Source organism: Gossypium hirsutum, chromosome A02 (genome assembly GCF_007990345.1).
Source record: "Gossypium hirsutum isolate 1008001.06 chromosome A02, Gossypium_hirsutum_v2.1, whole genome shotgun sequence".
NCBI classification, from domain to species: domain Eukaryota; kingdom Viridiplantae; phylum Streptophyta; class Magnoliopsida; order Malvales; family Malvaceae; genus Gossypium; species Gossypium hirsutum.
The window spans coordinates 57,854,716-57,872,304 of record NC_053425.1 but is presented as its reverse complement, the minus strand read 5'-3'; the positions used below and the strand labels follow the sequence as shown (position 1 = coordinate 57,872,304).

Sequence of the window (17,589 nt, the reverse complement as noted above, 5' to 3'; positions counted from 1 at the left end):
TGGAGTTGGACGCTGTAGGTAACTATCAGAAATTAAGCAGTCAAGAGCTCAAGGAGATCCGGCACGACGCATATGAAAATGCCCAAATTTATAAAGACAAACCAAGGCATTTCATGACCAAAAAAATCCTGTAAACAATTTTCAGTTAACCAGAAAGTGTTACTTTACGATCCCACACTGAGAAATTTTCGGGTAAACATCGAATCAAATGGCTTGGTCCTTTTGTTATTACTAAATTATTTCCTCATGGTGCAGTTGAGATTAAATGAAAGGAGTCTGAGAAATGCTTAAAGTCAATGGTCAAAGGTTAAAACCCTTTTACGAGAATTTTCAAGTACACATGGCAAAGGAATTATTCTTCGAAGAGCCGAACAATTAAATTTTTAGGTCGTCGAGCTAAGGACATTAAACAAAAGTGCTTTATGAGAGGCAACCCACATTTTATTTTATTTTATTTTATTTTGAATTCTAGTTTAGCTTGAGAATAAAATAAAATATTATTTTAATCCATTTGATTGTGTTATTTTCCAGAAGCATGGACGAAGGCAATCATTTTTTAGTAGTTGAAATAAAATCGTGGCGTGGGCACGGTTATGTTCGGTGCGTACATCTTTTCAAACTAAACAAACCCATACCCCAACCTTAAATTTTGTAAGCCCAAAATAACCTAAAAGAATACGAGGAAAAAAGAGCCAAGCCGAAGCAAATAAGGACAGAAAGAGAAAAATAAAAAAGGCCAGGAGGCCGACCCAAAAGAAAAAAAAGGGGGGGAAAGTGGGCCAAACAACCAAATAAAGAAAGAAAAAAAGAAAAAAAAAGAGAAAAAAGGGCCAAACAACCAAAAGAAAAAAAAGAAAAAAAAAACAAAAATAGGAAATTCATTTTTTTTCAAACCCTCACATTTCCCTATCTTTTCTTTCCCTCTTCTTTTTCCCCAAAATCCTAACTATCAAGCCACCATCATTCAGCCTTTCACCACCGTTGGGCCTCTTCACCGATCTTTAACACTTATCGACGACGTACCACCGTCGAATAACCTTCTCCCAAAAATTCCACTGCTCTCCATCTATGCCGCCATCACCTTCTCTACTTCCCCCTCCGTCAAACACTGCCTTTTGCAAACAAATCTATCGTTTTCCAATCACTGCTCACACCCCCACCGTCGGGCCTACATCAAGCGCCATCACCTCTCCTAAACCACCCCAAAACCTCACATTTCTTCACCCTTATACAAAACCTAACCATCACTTTTACAACTGTAAACCCCACATTTTTTCCCCATCATTGCCATCCTACAAAGTACACAAATTGTCTTAATGTTGATCGCAACCATCCACTGTCGATATAAATTGTCGCCGATTGATTTTAGAGCCCAAAAACAGACCATGGTTCGTACTAAACAATAGTGAACTGATGTTTTCTTGGTTTCTCTAAATCGAGGTTGAAACCAATTTTCAACACCACCAGTTTTAAACCTAGACAACAAAGTTTCAAAACCACAACTGATACATGTTGCTGGACCTAGACAACACGGATGTTAAAGAAGCTTAACAATAGTCGAGATGGAAAGTTCACGTGTTCATCCTAACGGTTCTAACGACATAATGTATAACGTTCTAAATTCACCACATGTTTTATCGTTATTAACATTTCCTATAGGTTATTTGGATGGAGCTAGCACTTTAGATCATAATGATACTATGCCATTGAGCCAAAGTTAGCAACTAACTCCACGACAAACAAGGTTGGCTATTGCTCGTGCTTGAAGTACACGATCACACCAGCCCAATGAAGGGTTGGAATCAACCCCGAATAGCAGCACTGAAGCTGCTGATATGTGCAGTTCACCGTACAGTCTAGTTGAAAATAAGTACTAGCCTCCTCGAAATAATAAGCGCGGTCAGTAGGGCTGAACCTATACAATGCTGCTAGAACAAAGACTTCGAGGATTTCTAAATTTCACAACATCGGAACACCAAATAAGATACGAGAAAATTCAACATTGGCCAATTCTAGTCTGTACACAAATCGCTCGAAGCAATAAAGTCTTTCGATGAGAACGCGATCCGACTATTAGAGAACAAGAGGAGCAACCACCTTCCACTATGGATGAACGACTTCGCATAGAAGCTCGCCTCAAAACAATAGAATCTAACATATCAAGCATCTTCACCATACTGCAAAGTGGTCACTTTCACCATCTTCCGACCCATTGAATATACACGGAGAGTACACTGTACCTCAACTTTTGTTATTCTTTTAATACATTGTGGGCAATGTCGGCTAAGTGGGGGCATGCCATGCTATTGCTTATTTGCATGTGTTCATTCACTTAGATAATTCCTCAATTCATTTTGAAAATTAACCCCTAAATCTTATGCTAAGTTTATTAAAATTACTGGGTGAGTCATGAATAACTATTGCTTACTTGATCAAAAAATATTTTGTAGAATTGAAAATGTTATGGCTTAGTCAATATTTCATATAAATTGTTGGTTCTTTTGAACTTGCTTAATGAAAGTACTCATATTAATAAATAAACAAGTAATCAGTTAATGGCTTCGTTAAGAGTGAAGGATCGAAAATGTGATAAAACTGAGTAACCGGGGTGAGGTGCTTAGATTGTCATCTCATTTAGCGTCAAAAGATTTGGTGACAAACTGAAACTTGTAACATTCCACTAACTAAGCTATAAAATCATTAGGGACATGCCAAGTTAAGTAACCAGGGTGAGATGCTTGATTGTCATCTCATTTCGCGTCAAAATATTTGGCTGTGTCTTGAATTTGTAAAGAAATAAATAAACAAAAAAATATATAATAATGTCGAATTGAGTAACCAGGGTGAGGTGCTTGGGTTGTCATCTCATTTCGTGTCAAAAGACTTGACCATGTTATGAATAAGTTAAAAAAGAAAAAGAAAAAAAAGAAGGAATAATAATAATAAAATATATATTGAGTATGATTGACTTGCAAGTTCGATTAAGCCTAAATTTAGTGAAGTAGTTTAGTTTGACATAGGTTTTATAAAATGCTTATTGATTGAGTCTAGCAATTATTTATTTTTGATTCAACTAATTGTTTGCATTATACTTGGCTGAGAAAGGGGGTTTGATTTTGAAAAGGATTGTCGAATGATTTTTAGTAGACATCATGCTCGAGGACAAGCATGAGCTAAGTGGGGGGAGGGGGAGGAATTTGATAGCAAGACAAATTCATATTTTTAATACATCTATTTTTGGCTAATTATCGAATAAGATGCTACTAAATTTGGATTTTTTTATCAGGAATGAAGTTGATATGCTGAAATTCAAAATCATACAAAAAGGGACTAGATTGAAACAAAAAGCAAAAAGGAGGGGTAAATTGAAATAGTGAAGATTTGAAGTTGGTTGGATAAAGATTGAAGATTTGAAATTGGTTGGATAAAGATCAAATTATTTTTGATATTGTTAAAATTTTGTAATTAGTTTAAATTTGATCTTTATTTTAAATTTGGTTTTTAAATTTTGATTTATCTAGTGATAATGTTTAGGAAAAATCTAGCTAAATTTTAGCACTAGAAGTATGTATAAATACCTAGTGGCTATAACCAACTGAACACACTTAGCTTTTGACATTAATAAATTCTTTTCTTTCTTTCATTTACTGTGTCAGTGCATCATTCTGCAATTTTATTTTTCTTTCTTTTACTTTCAACATTTTGGCTTATTTACCTTCCAAGCCTTTTCCCCTTTTCACTTTCCATAGTTTCCATTCAAAGTCACTTCCATACTCCATCTAGCATGACTTATTTCATGATTAACTAAGTTCATTTTAGCCTTAGTCCGGTTATCACTCCGAAAAAATAATCGCGAGATATGAACCCAAACTAAATACTTTGCAATTCGGTATTCGCTATCTCTCCAGTATATGTGATAGTACAAATTCGTCCCTTAAATTTGATTCGATTTCAATTCAAAAAGTGCACGTTGGGTTGGAATCGTTTGAAATACAATTGGAAAGTTGGGTCGGCCGTGCTGTATTCAAAATCCCGCGAACAAATTGGCGTGTTCAGGTGGGAAAAGCCAATTGGATTCCGCCAAGGGAGATAGTGATCAGATTTAAACGACCCATACGGTTGAGGTTGTTAATTCGAGTTGGGCTTTTCAGATTGTAAGGTTGTCGAAGTCTTAAATTAGGGTACATGTTATGTGGTTAGAAATTCGATAAGGGTCAATTTACTGGTCGTATTAGAACCGACTACAAGAGAAAAAGTTGGTGGTTTGAGGCGTCCTTGACCGCTATAACCAACTTATCGATTGGAAAGAAAAACCTTCTTTCAAGGATCAGTTCAAGTTCAGGGTGTACCGAGGCTAAGACTAAGCTTAAAAATATTTTATTCACTCATTATTTTATTTGCTTAAATTTATTTATGAAATTTTGAATCTGTTCTTATTTTTATTTTATTTCATTACGTATTTGCTTATTTTATTATCTTTATCAATTAAAATCCCTTTTTTCATTTTTCAGCATTACTACGCACAGGTTGTGGGCATGACTGTGATCGTGATAGTGATTTTGGTCATGAGAAAAAAAAATTGGATAGCCAGTTCCTGTGGATTTGACCCTACTACTCTATACTGCTATTTAGTGTTATCTTGTTATAGGAATTTATTTTCGATGGTTTTAATGCTCATTAGTAAATTGTAATAGTAGTTACCCAATTATGAGTAATTTTTTTTTATCATCCAACTATGAAAAGTTATAAAATAGCCACGTGATTATTCGATTTTGTCTTTTTTAGTTACCAACTGGCTAACGATGACAACTTTTAAAATTGGCATAATAGTAACTTTAACTCTCAACATGTATAAATTATGTCAATTTAATCTTGATTCTAAAAAAATTAACTCTCAACCATTACACATTGTGTAATTTGGTCTTTTTTTTGTAGTTTTTTTTTGTTTTGTGATATTGATGGTTAATTTTAAAAGAATAAGAAAAGTTGAAAATTATTTTTTTGAATTTGTGGTATTTCTATTTTTTCTTTTTGTTTATTTTCAATCAAATTTAGTTGATAAATTTATTTTTTTTAGCATTTAGGTAAAATGATCATAAAGAAAAGTAAAACTGTAAAAAAGACTAAATTATATTGTGTATAAATGTTAAGGGTAAAAGTTACTATTATTTAATTTTACAAGTTGCCACAGTTAACATGTTGGTGACTAAAAGGACAAAATTAAATAATTAAATTATTATTTTATAATTTTTTATTATTGAATGACTTAATAAAAAATTTACTAATAATTGTGTGATTATTTTATAATTTTTTATATTTAGTTAAAAAAAATAATTCTCATGACTACTACTCTAGTTTACCCTTAAAAGTTTTAACTATTGAAGTTGGATATTGTGATGTTCGAATTGGGTTGATTAATAGGTCCACTTAAATCAAATTTTTACGAATTGAAAAACTAAATCCTACATCCCTCCCTCAACTTAAAGCCCACGCCCGTACAAAACCAAACCTGCTATTTTCTCAGGCCTTCAACGACATCATTTAAATGGACTAGCGCCTATAGCTGAATCTCTCGAGGTCCGCCTTTTGGGTTTTTCTTTCAGCATTCCCAATTGCCGACCAACTGTTTGATTTTATGTTCGTGTGATATCATTGTTTTCTCTTTTGATTCCTTCTCTTTTGTTTTGTTTCGGGATAAGGTGGATCGTTTCAAGAAGACTTTTAAGTGATTTTTTCTAGCTTAAATTACTAGGTTGTTCGGGATTATGATGGTCTTATTGACTCTGTTAATGCACTTGAGCCAGATAGATTCAGAGGGTATCTGATCAGCAGGTTGGTCGGCTTTTTAGCTTAAATTCGTGTTTTCTTTTTTTTGGGGGGGGGGTAGGGGCGTGTTACTTAGCAATAGCGTTATTTTCTATATACAATTGATAAAAGTGAAAGAAATTAAAAAAAAAAAAAAGAATCTCTGTATATCGAAAATGGCTTAAAATGCTATAATATTGGTTTTTTTGTTTGTTTTGTTTGTTGTACTTAGGGTGAATTCTGATTCGTATTTGAAGTTCAGAAATGAAAATGGTCAAAGTTTACAACTCTCGTGAAATGTTGGGATGTATTACGCTGGTGAGAAGATATTGTTCAAGTGAACCAACGAGAGATGTTTCAGTTACGAGCAAAAAAGTTTGTAAAATCATGATGTCATCCTCTCCAGTGGTGCTTGATACAGCTCTTGATCAAAGTGGGTTACGGGTTTCGCCGGAGGTAGCAGAGGATGTTCTTAAGCGGTTCGAGAATGCTGGTATGTTGGCTTATAGATTTTTTGAATGGGCAGAGAAGCAGCGGAATTATATGCACACTGTTAGGGCTTACCATACCATGATTGGATCTTTGGCTAAGATTAGGCAGTATCAAATCATGTGGAATCTTGTGAATGCGATGAAGAACAAGAGCATGTTGAATGTTGAAACGTTTTGTATTATCATGAGAAAGTATGCAAGGGTTCAAAAGGTGGATGAAGCTGTTTATGCTTTTAATGTCATGGAGAAGTACGGTGTGCCACCAAATTTAGCAGCATTTAATGCCTTACTGAGTACTTTATGTAAGACTAAGAATGTGAGGAAAGCGCAAGAGATTTTTGATAAAATGAAAGATCGTTTTGTGCCAGACTCAAAAACTTATAGTATTTTGATTGAAGGATGGGGTCGTGCTCCGAATTTGCCAAAGGCTAGGGAGATCTACAGAGAGATGGTTGATATGGGTTGTGACCCGGATATTGTGACTTATGGTATAATGGTAGATGTTCTATGCAAAGCTGGCAGAGTGGATGAAGCAATTGGAATTGTTAGGGAAATGGATTCTAATGGTTGCAGGCCGACTTCATTTATTTATAGCGTTTTGGTCCATACTTATGGGATAGAAAACAGAATTGAAGATGCCGTTGACGCATTCCTAGAGATGGAAAGAAATGGAATCAAGGCAGATGTGGTTGTGTATAATGCTCTGATTAGTGCTTTTTGTAAAGTAAACAAATTAAAGAATGTGTATAGGGTATTAAACGAGATGGATTCTAAGGGTGTGACACCAAATGCAAGAACTTGCAATATCATTCTCAACAGCTTGATAGGTCGTGGAGAAACTGATGAAGCTTTTAAGGTGTTCCGCAGGATGATCAAAGAATGTGAACCAGATGCAGACACGTATACAATAATGATAAAGATGTTTTGTGAGAGAGATGAGTTAGACATGGCATTTAAAGTATGGAAGTACATGAAATTGAAGCAGTTTATCCCTAGCATGCACACATTTTCAGTTCTCATAAATGGATTATGTGAGAAGGGCAATGCTGCTAAGGCTTGTATTTTACTAGAAGAGATGTTAGAAAAGGGCATTCAGCCCTCAGGTCCAACATTTGGGAGGTTAAAGCAATTGCTTATAAAAGAAGGGAGAGAAGACGTGCTCAAATTTCTTCAAGAGAAAATGAACCTCCTCATTAAGGAGCCTTTGTGTGATTGAAGAATTCTTCCTTTTTAGTTGTTGAGAATGCTGAATTGATGGAATTGGAATACCTGATTACCTCATGGAATTAAGGTAACTTTTCTGGTCTGACGCATGTAAAAAGAAAGAACACTTTTGCACTTCTCTTTTGTTTTCACTCTCTTCCAAAAGGTTTCAGTCTTGCCTCACTAGTGGACGTGAAAGTAACTGAATCAAACTCTCCATAGGTTTCGCTGTATACACTGCCAGCTACGGGAAAATGTTAACCCGATTTGTAACTTAAAAGAATGGTTCATTCATTATTGCTTTCTAAGAATGGTAATGCTCTGTTAGTGGTGCACATGTCATAAAATTCATTTTATGCATCATATGCTGATTCAGGAGTTTAGTCACAGCAATTCAAGTTTTCATAATTTGAGAACCGGCATGGTTTTTGTGCTTCAAAGCCAAACCTTGCTGATATTTCAAGCGGACACAGTTATTGTCATGACTTTTATTATTATTATTACTATTATTAATATATGTAACCGTTTACATTTATTTGAAGGTCTAAGAAATGAAATATCTATTGAAATGAAATATGAGATGTTTCCGAAAACTCTGATATTCAGAGAAAGACAGAATACAAGAAGGAGAATATGTAGCTGGAAGCAGGAGTAAGAAGCAGGTTTGACTCAATTTGTGTCTATACATTGGTAATCGATAAAAACAGAGGAAGTGGATTAGCATTGTTTTTTAGGCATGCATATGGATATCACGGGCTGTTAAGAGCACGTTTGGCGTCTCTTGATGCCATGGGTTCTTTCAAGAGGTAAATGAACTAATCAGCCCTCTCAGTGCAAGTACTTGCTAAGTTCTTGTGTTTTAGATGTGAAAGAAATCAGAAGTTAAGGCAAAGCAAAGAATCATATATGCTGCTTTCACTGTTAATACTGAGTCTGGGGAATTCTAGGTCAGATAGATTTGTGAAATCTATCACCTGATTATGTGATTTTTGCCCGTTTTGCAATGTCAATGGGAGAGGAAATGAAGTCACTCATGCAATAACTTGTTTTCTTCCATTGTTTCTTTGAGATTATGTGTAATGGTTTTTAGGTTTTGAAAATTTCCATATATTGGCTTTTACTGCTTTCATTTTCTTTTCATTATCTTTGTTTGTATTGGGATTTTTGTGAGATTATATCACCAGTGTGTCAAAAACTAAAACATATGTTCGTAAATACCATATATTGGCTAACCGTTCCTTACATGCATGAACTGAAGCTGCATTGAAAGCTGTGAATACCATGAGTGTTTTGGTCTTAAATTAATATAATCTAAATTTTATTTTAGTAAAAATTTCAGCATGTTTCAATCTCCTTCACCCAATAGCATCTTGTACAGTTGTGTATCAACTCTTACAAGATTTTCGTATAGTCAGTAATTTTTATAACAACTACTTGTTATAATAAAATTTAGTTATAACAACTAAGTTTTTAGTAGAAATAATTTTTTATTTTTTATTTTAACCTTTATAACAATATTCATAATTATGAAGTATATTCTTTGTTAAATTAGTTCTTTATAATAGTGTATTGCTTAAAATTTTAAATAAAATTGTAGCTATTTGTAAGTCTATTAATTATAATTTATTAAATAAAAATTATTTTAATTAAACTATTATTTTAATAAAATGTTTAAATTTTACATAAAAAATCTATTAATTATATTTTATTAAATGAAAATAATCTTCAATGAGTAAAATTAAAGATATCAATTTTAATAAATTATTAATTTTTCTAATTAAATAATCTACTATGAATTTGAAACATCATAAACTTATAAATTGATCACTTGAATTTAATAACTCATAATAAATTAAATTAGTTTAATTTGATAAATCATAATGGTTAATTGAACTTGTTAGATTTATGAACATAATTAATCATGTGAAAAAATGTAAAATAAAACATGCATAAAAGTAATAATGCATGCCCTTACTATACGCCTATTAATTTTGTTAATTTGATTCACACATTCTTTTTTTTTTAACATAATTTCCACATTATTTGACAAAAATTCATGATAGATTTACAACAATTATCTTTTTATTTTGGTGAAAAGTAAATAAAATTTCATCAAATCAATTGTTCAAAAGCAGCACTAGCTTTTTCTTGTTGAAGGACCCCCATCACCTCATAAGGAGGCACATCGAAAATTTGTAAGCTTGACTTCCATGTAAGGCAAACCTTAACCAATCGATCCGCAATTAAGTTTACTTTCCCAAACACAACTCTGATCCACCACTTTCTTTCAGAACACATAATCCTTTGAACCCTTCTAAGGACTGTGATGCCTGAGTCTTCCAACTCTTTATCGGTCAAGGCCTTAATCATGTCTTGTTAAATTAAGCTTTATTTGATAAAAGATTTTGATATAACAAATTAAAAGTGTTTTTCAATATAAGCTGAATTTGACAAAATAATTTTAAATTTGAGTTCTAAGAAGTAAAATTGTTAATACTTACAATAAACTCTTAGAAAATTTTGAAACAATTTTAAAGTCAAGTGAAATTATTTTTAACCAAGTGAAAATGATCCCAATCAAGTTAAAATCATTTTAACACATCAAAATGATTTTCAAACAAGTTATACTTGCTCCATGCCAAAAAGTATCGATACCATTTGGCCCAGTATCGAAAATTTTTGAAAATAATTGATACCCTTAGTAAAATCAAGATAAAAAGGGCATTCTGTCAAAAATCTAAAAATTATCGATACCATGATTTGGTATCGATACTTTTCGAAAATAATCGATTCCTTACTTAAAAACAATACCAAACTTGTATTCTGTTTCTCAAAAATCCTACAAGGTATCGATCCGGTATCGATACCTCTTTCAGGAAGTATCGGTAAAATATTTTTGAAGTATCGATTTTTTCATTCCAACGATCACTAAATTAACATTTATGACAAAAAAAATATCAATACCCTTTTTAAAGGTATTGATGCTCAAAGTTGCAAGTGAAATAAATGCTTTGGTTTTACATCCCCAATGGCCATATTAACTTTTCCAACATCCTCAATGGCTGGAAATCTATTAGGGGTATAAATACCATCTTTTAAAGTCCTACAACATCCAAGAAAAGTACTTCCAGCAAAAATCATCAATCAAACAATCTTAGAGCTTAAATTTTCATATTATTCTTGCATACACTTGTGAGCTTTATTTCTTTCATTTTGCTCAAGTGTATTTCATTGTATTTGTGCTTCAATTTTTAAACAAATTTATCTTGTAAGGATTATTTCTTTGTTTTCTTATTTGTATCACTTTAAGAAGTTTTGAAACTTAAGATTTGGGGTAGAAATCTTAAGGAGTTGTAAGGTTAAACCTTATACTCAAAGGTTGAACAAATTAGTGAATTTGGGATAAATCCTTAGAGGTGGAAAGCTACGGTAGTGGAGTAGGCAATTGGGGCCAAACCATTCTAAATTCTTTGTGTTCTTTATTTCATTCTTGCATTTACTTTCACGAAAATTTTTAAAGCCAATTCACCCCCTCTTGGTATTTTCGGTTTGCTTCATCGAGCTTTCAATTGGTATTAAAGCTAGATCTCTAAAGAAGATTTTACCGCCAAGAGAGAAGATCCTCAATGTTTTCTAGATAGAAGCTCAAGTCAAGAATTCTCCTACATGGCATCGAAGTAAAATTCCACTATATTGGGAGAAGGGCATTCCACCATGAGGCCCCCTCTATTCAAGGGCACCAACTACTCATATTGGAGAACAAGAATGAAGCTATTCATCCAAGCCAATGACTATGAAGTTTGGAGGATACTTACTAATGGGTCATCCATCCCAATAAAGAGGGTTGAAGGTGTTATTATCTCAAAGGAAGATATTGAATGTGATGAAAATGACATCAATAAGGTGCAATTAAATGCAAAGACTATGCACACTCTATTTTGTGCTATTGGTCCCAATGAGTACAATAGAGTCTCCTTGTATGACAATGCAAAAGAAATATGAGACAAACTTGAAGTCACCCATGAAGGGACAAGTAGAGTCAAGGAGTCCAAGATAAGTCTTCTCACCCTTGATTATGAATTTTTTAAAGCAAAACAGGAAGAATGAATTGAGGAAATGTCTGATCGCTTCACTCAGATTATCAACAGTCTCAAAGTTCTTGGGAAGACATCCCAACAAGGAGATGGTAAAAAAGATGTTAAATAGTCTCCTAACATCTTGGGAACCTAGAGTGACGGTAATAGAAGAGTCAAAGGATCTCAACTCACTCTTCCTTGATGAGCTCATTGGTTCTTTGTTGACATATGAAATGAAGATCAACTACAATGCAAAGGAAACCAAATAAGTTCCAAATAAAGTGAGAGTTGCATTCAAATCAACAACTTATGAGAAGGATGAATACTTTAGCAATGATGATGATGAAGAAATGACAATGTTTGCAAAAAGATTTAAGAAATTCATGAGGTCCAACAAAGGAAGACTCGTTCATCCAATAACACATCATTTGTGGACAAGTCAGCACACAAATGCCGATAAACGACCACATAACGTATTGTGGATAAACCACGACATATTTGTCGAAAACAACCACATAATCGCAGATAAACTGCTACATAACTTTAACTTTTCACAAAACCCCACCCCATACATGTGATATGGCAATTTCACTTTTTAATACATATTATTCACTTTTACATGTTAAACATATTTTTCACATTAGATCATGGATCCCAATTTTTACATACACATATATAAGTCTAATATGCTTAAATCATGACATAAATCACATAAGCCATACATCACATATCATGAGGATGAGATTTACACATACATCATAATTACAATCATAATCACATCAATTATCATGTGTTTGATAGAATCAATCGGTTAGAGTCACTTACTTGGTGTTCATCTTGTTAAGTTTTTCAACTCTTCATGAATATTTAGTGTATTCATGTTTTAATATAATTATTAATGTAATAAAATAACTATATCACACAAAAAAATGGTAACGATCCCACACCCTATATTGTAGATCTGATTTTCCACAACCTTAATAACGATCTCATTTTGATCTAACTCGAAAGATGAATCTAACACATGAATAACGTTTATTAGTTAGGACTTGTGTGAAAAATATTCATCAGTAATAGATTGGTTACCAAAGTGCTCACTAACACTTACTCCATGGTTTTTGGACTCTCGAAAAGATGATTCTCAATGCGAAACTAGGGGTCTCCATCGTTTGGTCCTTTAAGATAGTAAGGAGAAGTAGTATTAGTATGATAATAAATAAATGATAATAAAATGTGACATTGCCCCTATGGCTACTATACCATTCAACAATTATATGAAACCACTAAGAGAAGGATTTTGCGATCTAAATAACCACATTTACAACTTGATTTAATACAGAATGGTCGATGAATCGAGAAATAAATGAAGTCAATAAATCAAGTGATCTAAAAAGATTGATATAATGAAAGAAATATGTAAGTTTAATCAATTAAAGAATTGAAAAGTGAAAGAGGAAGAGAAAGGAAGAATTTTTGGTCATCGGAGAAGGCGATGATAGTGGTCTGACGATAGTGACAGTGGCGGTCTGGCGATGGTGGAGTGGTGGTCTGACGACGGAGGGCTATAGGGTTTTAGTGTAATGGGGGAGGAGAAATGAGACCGTGATAGTGCACAGTGGCTATCACGGTGGTGATAGGAGCAGAAAAAGAGGAGGAGAAAAGGTACGACAGCCACAAGGTGTGATGAACAGTGGTGGAGGGTTTGGTTATAGTGGAGGAAATGAGCAAAAACCAAAAGAAAGGGTGGTGGTTAGTTTGAAAATGGAGAGAAAATGGATGAGAAAAGAAATGAAAAAGAAAGAAACTAGGAGTAAGAGGGAGGTAGGGATGGCAAAATGAGGTTGAAAAAGTGGGAATAGGATGGCCAACTAGGTCTAGATTCAATAAACCTCTTGTATGGCAAGGATGTGAACTTTTGGCAAGGGAGGGAAACATAGAGTAAAAAGGGAGATCATGCATGTAACACTATTTCTAACACTACTGAAAATCAGGCTATTATAACTCTCCCCCTTAGAAAATTTCATACGGTCTAATAAATCTCAAATTTAACTTTCACTTTCTCCCAAATTATAATACTTTCTTCCAAGGAGAGACTATCAGGAATACTCGATCACCAATGGTAAACTCTATACCTTTCCTTTTTAGATTTGTATACGACTTTTGATGATCAGACACTGCTTTTAAACAATCATGGATTATCTGTACTTTATTTTTTGTTTCCCTTATCAAGTTAGTACCAACAAGCATAGACTCGCTCAACTCTGACCAGTACAGCAGCGTTCTACATTTCCTTCCATGTGAAGCCTCAAACGGTGCCATTTTAATGCTAGATTGATAGTTGTTATTATATGAAAATTCCACCAATGGTAAATATCTTTCCCAACTACCTTCAAACTCAAATGTAAAACACCATAACATATCCTCTAGAATCTGAATTACTCGCTCTGATTGCCCATCAGTCTTTGGATGATACGTTGTACTGAAATTAAGTTTAGTACCCAAAGCCTCATATATTTTACCCTAAAATCTTGAGGTAAATCTCGGATCTCTATTAGATATAATAGATAAAGGTACTCTGTGTAATCTGACAATATCTGATATGTATAATTTTGCTAACTTCTAAAGTGAATAATTAGTACAGACTTAAATGAAATGAGTTGATTTAGTTAATCTGTCCATCATAATTCGCCCTTATTTCCATTTAGGAATAGTAACAGGCTATAGTAATCCTGATGGCACCTGGTGTTTAGCTTTTACCTGTTGGCAAATCATACATCTAGTGACGAATTTAGAAATCTCATGTTTTATCCCTGGCCACCGATACATTCTCTTAGTCTGTTACAAAAATACATTATACCATTACCTCTAATAGAGAATCTCGTAGTCAAATCACTCTAGATCTATTCTCATTTAGCTACCAACTTTGGATCTTTAATATGTTATAGTCCCTTGAATTTAACTACTCAACCGTTGTAGTTTTTGTAATTTAGTCCTTTTTACTTATTAAACTATCTAAACAATAAAACTTCCTAACCAAAATTTAATACGATGTTACAATCCTTGGAAATATTAATTAAAAATATTTGTGAATTATTTCATCGAAATTATGGTTTTGAGACCACTGTTTTCGATACCACTAAAAATCAGGTTGTTGCAATTCAGCCTCAACTTAAGGTAAGTTTGACCTATTTTGGAGGAAAGGAATCCTCCTATTTATGGTGAAAAATGGTGGACGAAAAGCACTTAAATCACATAGAAAAATTGTAAAAAAATTAAATAGAAGAGTGTAAACATTAGGACTGGAACCTTGAACCACTAGGATAACTAAGGAGTTAATAAACCACTATACTACTCACTTCCTTGTTCTTAAACTTGCACAAATAAAAATAAAAAATGTAGGCTGACTTTGCTAAGGGTTTGAACTTAGATATCAAGGACAACTCCACCACTACTCCACCACTATAATTGATATTTATCAAATGAGCAAAATATTATCTAAATAAAAATTCAGTCATGACCATTCTCGGTTCATTAGCCCAATTTGTACTAACCCGTTTTGGGTTGTGACATATAAGGTTGGGGAAATGGAGTGTAATTGAATGTTGAGAGGTTATGTGATGTAAGTGTTAACACCGCGGTGGTATTCGATAAAGTCCGTCGAGATAGTAAAAATGAAATACGATATGACATTTCTAAAGAAAGTTCATGGCTATGGACATTCTAGAAAAGAGCGGATGAGCTGCATTTATCAACTTGGGTTTTCTGCACCTTTTAGGGCTATGATGGGAAAACCTTAAGCGATATGAGCTTAGGCAAATTCATATCACAAATACGAAATTTCTTGGGGTGCTTTTATGGCATTCCATATGATAGCTTTTATGGCGTATTCTGTATGGTAGACTTTATGGTGTATTATGTATGATAGCCTTTTTGGCTTATTTTGTATGATAGCCTTTTTGGCTTATTCTGTATGATGACTTTATGGCGTATTTTGTATGATAGCCTTTATAGTGTATTTTGTGTGGTAGCCTTTGTGGCATTTTCAGTATGTTGCCATTGTGGCGTAATCTGTTTGACCTTGTGGTGTACTCTGATAAGTCTACAATAAGTATATGATCTGTCTGAAGTTATTTTGGATTGTACCATTTTATAATACAATTGAATGAATCTATATGTTTAAAAAGGTTATCTATCGTGGTTATCTGTCAGTTTTGAATTTGATCGTATCTTAGTTATAAGAAATGTACAAGTGTACATCGGTCTAATTTCATCTGTGATATGTAGAGTTGGGAAATCTGAGTGTTGGTTTCCGTCATATCTAAATAGCATCATGTACTATTCAAGAATTATCTAATATTTATGTCATCTATCAATTTAGGTATGTGGTGCTTTGTAATAAGAGTGTGAGAAATACTTCTAATTGAGTTGTTAGTTCACTATTCGTATGAATTAGTTCACTATTCGTATGAATTATGTTGGGTATTGAAATAGAAAATGATTTGATTGGTTTACTGATGGTATTAAACTCCATGTGAGAATCTGTCAAAAGTATAAGTATTTGCTAGTGTACAATGTTTGTGAACATTTGTTTTGGGTTAATCTTTGTAGGTTGTCTAAAAATAGAAGAAGAGGTGGTATTATCTGGTATGACCTGAAGTCAACCAATGAGCCAAGTTAAAAATTATCCGTTAAGAGTAGTAAGTAGATCTAGGTATGTATTTAATTGATGATGTGAAGGTATCCGTCATAGATAAATATGAGAAATCCAAACATTCAAGATGAAGAATTCAGCAAGAAATGTCAAAAGGTATATTATGACCTAACTCATAAGTTCCTCTGAACTTACAAGTGTTAGGTTTATGTTTTAGGTCTTGCTATTTGAATGATTTCGCCAGGATGGACAAGCTAGGTACGCCAAGAAAGCGGTGAGTTGAGATATTTTGCATACAGTGGATATTTTGGGAAAGTGGCGTATTGTAGAATTACGCCCTTAAGAGTTTGTTTTTAGTAAACCTATTGTTGTAACAAGATGTAATACGTCTGATGTAATTTATTGTAGTCGTAGACTAACTAAAAATATGACTAACGCAAGTGCAACTATCAATTAGTAATGTAACATCCCAAAAATTGAGGGTTAGTAGAATCGGGTTTGTAAATTGAGAGAGAGTGATCATGCCTTAATTTTTTAAACTATTAATGAATTTTTAGGAAATGAATGAGGTATTGGTTTGTTGGTTAAGTGTTAGTGTAACGTTTCCTGAAACTGAAGTTCAAATCCCTTCTCTCGCATCATTTTTATTATTTTGCAAATTTTGCCTTAAACCCTAGTATGTGACATGCCTTGTTTTTTAAAATAAATATTTTAAAATTATATCAAGAATGAGTTATTGGTTTGATGGTTAAATATTGGTGAATTTATCTTTGAGGTCCTAACTTCAATTCCCTTCTCATGCAAATAATTTAATTTTTTTGACAAAAACCCCTTGTTTTAATGTATGGGTCATCCAAGCCTAGTTAACCTAGGTATAGATTTTAATTTTTTCACTAATAATCAGCCTTTAATCTTACTCCTCATTTCCCTAGCCATTCCTCTCCTCCTCTCCTTCTCTTTAATTTTAATTTTTTTTATATCCTCCATTGTTGTCGTCGCCTACACCTAGCTTTACCATCTCTTTCTTTTTTTTTTCTTTTTTCCACGACATTTGTTAACATATTATCCACCATATTTCAGTAATTTTTCCTCATTAAAATCAGCTCCAAATATGAAATCTTGAACTCCAAGATTGATCCCGAACATTACCAAGAAAGTGCCATTTCCGTTTCTCTCGACTAGCTTGGGTAAGGTTTCTTCTCTCTTCAATTTCTTAATTAATCTTATCCATTAAAAACCTAAATTTTCATATCTGGAATTTGGGGGATTTTAAATGATTTCAAAGGTATTTTTTCATAATTTAATGAGATCTCAAACCATTTTAAAATTTAGCCTCAATTTTGGCCACCATAGGTGGTGGTGT

The 17,589-nt window shown here is 33.3% G+C and overlaps 1 protein-coding gene across 2 annotated transcripts; it reads left to right on the top strand.

Moving 5' to 3' along the window:
• Nucleotides 1-5,505: 5,505 nt before the first annotated feature.
• On the top strand, nt 5,506-8,068 carry LOC107949484 (pentatricopeptide repeat-containing protein At1g77360, mitochondrial). Of its 2 annotated transcripts, none has more exons than XM_041086117.1 (2): nt 5,506-5,832; nt 6,038-8,068. In XM_041086117.1, exon 2 carries the CDS (start codon nt 6,070-6,072, stop codon nt 7,510-7,512), a length of 1,443 nt encoding a protein of 480 aa, XP_040942051.1. In that variant the 5' UTR covers nt 5,506-5,832; nt 6,038-6,069; the 3' UTR covers nt 7,513-8,068. The 2 variants fall into 2 exon arrangements, with proteins under 2 accessions (XP_040942051.1, XP_040942049.1); XM_041086115.1 differs by having other exon boundaries at nt 5,507-5,832; nt 6,068-8,068.
• The last annotated feature ends 9,521 nt before the right edge of the window (nt 8,069-17,589 follow it).